Source organism: Phalaenopsis equestris, unplaced genomic scaffold (genome assembly GCF_001263595.1).
Source record: "Phalaenopsis equestris unplaced genomic scaffold, ASM126359v1 Scaffold000428, whole genome shotgun sequence".
Classification (NCBI taxonomy): domain Eukaryota; kingdom Viridiplantae; phylum Streptophyta; class Magnoliopsida; order Asparagales; family Orchidaceae; genus Phalaenopsis; species Phalaenopsis equestris.
The window spans coordinates 2,543,034-2,548,717 of record NW_018164869.1 but is presented as its reverse complement, the minus strand read 5'-3'; the positions used below and the strand labels follow the sequence as shown (position 1 = coordinate 2,548,717).

Here is a 5,684-nt window from a genome sequence, read left to right as displayed (position 1 = left end):
GTAGAGTTATAGGACTTTAAAGTGACAGGTTAAAGCCCCCAACTTGATTTATTATTTTATGTTCTGATACGAGAATATTAGCCCCCAAGTGGAGGGAATCGAGGGAATTCTAGAGTGAGAGTTAGTATCTTCACTGCCTAGCCGGTCTTCATAACTATTCAAACTTTAAATTAGTCAATGTTCTTTATAGCATCTCTAGTAAGGGTAAAGAATATTATTACTTCTATTTAGCACGACACAATTTGCATACTTCCACAATAAAATTTCTATATTTATTACTGATTCATGATAAGAAGAAAGATATTTTCATATTAAGTACTTTTTTTCTACAAAAATTTTAGTTATCTTTTTAAGTTACTGTTTCGTTAAAATATCAAAAATATCAAAAATAATTAAATTTTAAATTCCTGCAAAAAATCATTTTTAGTTTAAGTAATTACCTTTTTAAAAATAGAAAAACTTTCTAAAAAGTGCATATTGCATAATCTTCCCTGTGGGTTCGATATTCATGTCTTAATCAAAAAGTCTTCTATTACTTGATAATGATATGTATAATTGCGTAGTATCCCAATATAAATATATATAAATTAAAAAGTTAAATTCTTATTTTTCTTCAGGATCAAATTTTTAGTTTTGTTGCAAAATAAGAAAATATAAGTGAAAAATACCATTAGAACTATTGTTATACTGTGCATAAGCATTAAGTCGGGATCAGTAATCCACAAATTATTGAGTAACTAAAATAATAAATATAAAAATAATGGCAATAGTTTAGGAATTGATGGGCAAGTGGTAGGTATCACATGAATCGATGAGATGGCAACGAAAGCGGAAGGAAGAAATTAGAAGCCTTGATAAGTGAGGGTCTCGGGTGGTGAAAATTATGCAGGTGTTTCTAGCTCACTATCAAATATATAAATAAATGTCATCCATTTAAAGATTTTAGGATAATATCTAAAAATGACCACAATAATCCTTCAATAAACATGGCAACAAGTTGTTCACCTACTACAGATGTTTTTTTTTCTGTTCATAGCAAACCCATTATCGTTCTATGCTTAGTAGATGGCCTCATTTTCTTTCACCCTTTAAGAATCTAAGCACAAATTGCAACAACTTTAGATTGTTCTTTCCCAATTAACCAATACTATGAACAAATGTTTTGTAGCTCTCGACGTGGTTTTTTAATGCATCTCTTAATTTCAAGAAAACCTAAGATAAAGGGTATATGAGTATTGTTATTATTAGCCATCAAGGGGGAAATTATGGTGTTGATCATAGGAAAAAATAAAAAAGAAAGGAAATGCTACAATACAATAATGAAGTCTACAACAATGGCAATGGTTTCTGGCATGCAATTTATAATTTATTTATAGTACAATCCAATCATTTATCGCTATATAAAATTCTAAAGCATTAAGCAAGTTACCACAAAACCTACTTAAGCCTTCATTTGAGTTCATATTTGTAAGATAATGTCAAGTGCTCTGAAACAACAGTGGCTAAATTTTTCGTTGCGCTAAAGTGGATCATCTCCCTCCAATTTCATCATTGTATTGAAATTTCGTCTGTCCTCACCTTCTTAACTTGCACGTTCAATGCTCGCATGTTCACACACGATTGGTGCTACTCGCACATCTGTGTCACAGATGATTACACGTGTTGTTGTAGCTATGGCTCATATTGTGCCAACTAGGGCGGTAGCCATACATTCCTTCTCCCTCACTAATAATTGTTCTCCTTTTCAAAAAAGTTTATTTCATGCTCAAGATCCTTGTTCTTTTCCTCATAACTTATCAAGCAACATTTGTCGACCCTTCATTTCAATTGTCCCTATTCTATTGCAATCTCTCCCCTTCTTAGATGCTCCTAGGGTTTCGTTGGCTTCTTTGATTTAGTCGCCTTCTTTTGCCCTCGTGTCGACTATCTTGGAGCCCCTTTCGGTTTCAAATTTCATCGCACCGTACACCTCTTATTACTCACAATTTTTTCCTTGTTTAAACTGTGGGTGGGTTAACTCATCAATTTTCTTTCATCCACTTTCCCTTCCTCTTTTAAAGATTCAACTCCCCTAAAGCATTAACAAACATCATATCAAGGCTGCACTCATTTTTTTAAGAAGATTTCTGAGCTTGCTAGGCAGCTCCCTTTGTTTATTTTAGACAAATCCTGCTCCTCAAGTCATCCAAGCGGGAATGACATTCGCAAATTCTTATCAAATTTATACTTAGTGGGTGAGTATTCAGTTGAGCTTATTAGTCCTTATCACATCTTTATTAGACTATCTTCAAATGCAGGGATAAAATCTCCTCTAAATGTAGTTACTATGCATGTAGCTTTCTGATAAATATGTTTAAGTGGTCTCCCAAATTTGATGCAACTATGGAACCACCTAACACACCTATTTGGGTTGCTTAATCTTAACATCGATTACATTTTTTTTTTTCAATTCACATAACTTATACCCTTTAGTTTCTATATTTGGTAAATCTTCATAAATAGATGTTGCTACTAATCATCTCTTGAGAACTTTTATAGCTAGAAATTTTCTAGAAATGGATGTTGCTTGTCGTTGGAAAAGAACATGCAGATTGGTTGTAATCTTATGAATATTGGCAAAAAAATAAATTTTGAAGATACCACTATTTTACGCTTTTTAAAAAACCTTTGAAAACAACTTTTAAATTGTTCTGAAATACATCTGAATGAGAGGAAATTAAACATTCAATTATGAAAGGGACTTTCACATGACTGAAGACATGTATGGTCTCACCAACTACTAGGAGATCACAACATCCAAATTTGTTAGACTTGTTAATGGATTAAACTCCATGATTATTGGGAAAGGAGAGTGTTAGATGTTACCCAACTAGATTACAACTTACTTACTTTCAATTATTTCAATTAGCAAGCTTACTCATGACTTGAATTATGTTACTAAATTTCATTCTAACTCTTGTGAATTTCAGGAGGTAGATTCGATGAAGGTGATTGGCAGTGTTGAATTGAATTAAGGTTTATACCTGCATAAAGAGATTTATTCTCTTAACACACAAGAGTTTGTCCATCTTCCTATTCTCATGTTCTTGAATTTGTTGAAATTCAAGTTTTCTTACGAATTTGGTTATCCCACTTTTCATTATGTTGAAAATTTGTACCCACATCTCTTTATTAAAAAAAAGTCAAAGTTTTATCAGCGTGTTTTATCAGCGTGAAACCTGGTGAAACCTGTTTTTTTTTTTTTTTAAGAGTGCATGTTGCATTAACCAAAAACAAAAGGGTTACAAAAAATGTACAAACTATGTCATGTTGACATTAACAAAATGTACTATATCTTCTTGCTATAAGTGTTTTTCAAAGAGTGCACATTGCTTCCTCAAAAGGCAATTTTATGATTTGGAACCTTTTTAAACTAATTTATTAATTTAATAAACTGTATGGCTAATTAAGAATAGGATATTATATTTGTAATTCTATGAAGTTCATAATAGTAACCATTTTGATCATTCAATCAACTCACATAACTGTAACAGTAGGTTTTTTTTTTCACCAAACAACTCGAACTCTTATAGTACTTAATACGGCAATCTTGATATACTTTCACCAAACAATCACTTGCTTCATTTGACAACAAAGCGCAGCACAAGACACAATGCCAAATGAGCTCAAACACATCCTCACACACCGACCATTAAGAACCAGCAAAGCTTACCAAAGGTTCTTTTGCCTCAGATAGCGAACCATCAGGAAGATGACCCAACACTCCATCAGAAACATCCTCTGGCATCTTTACCTATGTAGCTGAAAACATTAAAATAATGATCTGAGAAGAAAATAACCTTGCATTTTTGTAACAATTAAAATAGGGGGAATGAAAAAATTGGCAAATTTAAAAAAAAAGGAATCTTGAAACAGAGAAAACATGTCCACTCGTTTAAGTTCTGATAAAAACAGCATTGATGACAAGTAATTGACTTTCAATGACACAGTCAAACTATGATACAAGGCAGGAGATCCGGCGCCAAGTTCACACAAAAAAGAAACTAGTAACCATTAAAAGTACAGGAAACAAATCATCATGTGCAAATATCTACCCACCAATCTTTCCTTGATCAAAGATTCTTTTTTGGTCTCTAATTTATGCCAAGGTGAAGTACCACAGTGTTATTCAGCATAACACAAAAAAAGCAAGCAATATTGACTGAATACTGAATCGTCAATGTATATGTTTTATTTTATCGCACTTGGGTCATTAATTAATAAAGTATCATAAGCCTGCTTTAAGGTTCCTTTAATGCCATTGTAATTATTGTCTAAAAATTCAATTCAAAAAATCAATATCATTATTGTGCATAATAATTCAAATTTATACTTAGAGAAGAAAATAATATAGAAGAGAAGCCAACCATCATATCATGATTGCCTCATGTTCGGATGGAAATTTATAATTATCTTTATCCATGTCCTACTCCATCCTACTTCCTAAAGCCGCCATTAATGACAAATAAGGAAAAAAGTCAAATTTACATACAAGCCACAAAATTTCTATATATTTACATATATAACACTTAGAGTTTGATATTTACATTCATAACACTTGCGTGCCATAATCTATGCAGGAAAAGATATTTTTCACTTTTAAAAAGCTAATAATAGTGCATTTTTTATGTACTGTCAAAAATTTGAGTGCTCTGCATATCAAGACAAAAACTTTAGTGTTGGATATGTAAATATATAAGAATTGTGTGGTACGCACGTAAATGCCCCCAAAAAAAATAGTATCCAACTTTACACATCTAGTCTCTTCATCTTTCGCAATGTCTGTATAGCGTTAATATACAGACACTGCCTGCATCAGATTTCAGTGCTTACCTATCTAAACAAAACCAGTACCGTATTCGCTTAAACAAATGTTGCACACAAAAATAAAAGGACTCCACGTATACTCCTCAAATTGAAAAAGCGATTCCCAATCAACAGTTCAGAATTCGAACACCCTAAAATCATCGAGAAAACCTGCCTGTGATCCCGCCATCGAACAGACGGGTTCAGACCCAAAATCAAACGCAGCAAAGATTTAAAACCAGATTGGAAAGAAATAGAAACTCGAAACTTCCAACCTCAACCACATTCAAGCATCATTAAAAAAAAATCATCAGAACAGGAGATCTAATTCATGCAGGAGATAAAAAAAAAAACAAAGTAAAAATGGGAGAGAAAAAGCAATCCTTTCGACTCAAGCAATGGATGCAAACCTAATGGAAGCAAATTTTTAAGGTCGACAGTTGTCGGAGAATTCAAGACCGTCGCTCCCGAGGAGGAGGAGAACCAAAAAGACCGACAGTGGAATGAACAGAACCACGAGCGCGCTTCGAATTCCTTCCTTTATTTCATCCCATTTACCCGCCGGCATATTGTGTGTCTGTTCCTGTAGCCACTTTCCTCCTATTGATGGGACCGTTTATGGCCGGTTTGGCGTATAGCCGAGTCAGCAAAAAAACGGCTCAAAAGAATCTGTCTAAAATTCTAGCTCGTAGCATTGCTTGTTCACTTCGTTCTAATCTAAATCCGAGCTAAAATTAGAATCAATTTTTCGAGCTATATTTATTAAATTGATAGTCCTAACATCACTAAGGTTGTTATTATAAGCAGAATTTTCATGAAGTTCAAATTTTTACTTATAT

General features: G+C 33.1%; 1 protein-coding gene across 1 annotated transcript in view; it reads right to left on the bottom strand.

Moving 5' to 3' along the window:
- Window positions 1–5,363, bottom strand: part of LOC110027580 (non-lysosomal glucosylceramidase-like) — a 69,750-nt gene extending 64,387 nt beyond the window's left edge. Inside the window, 2 exon segments of the mRNA XM_020729069.1 lie at window positions 3,713–3,801; window positions 5,256–5,363. Of these exon segments, the coding sequence (XP_020584728.1) occupies window positions 3,713–3,787 (75 nt within the window). The 5' untranslated portion in view covers window positions 3,788–3,801; window positions 5,256–5,363.
- Between the last annotated feature and the right edge of the window lie 321 nt (window positions 5,364–5,684).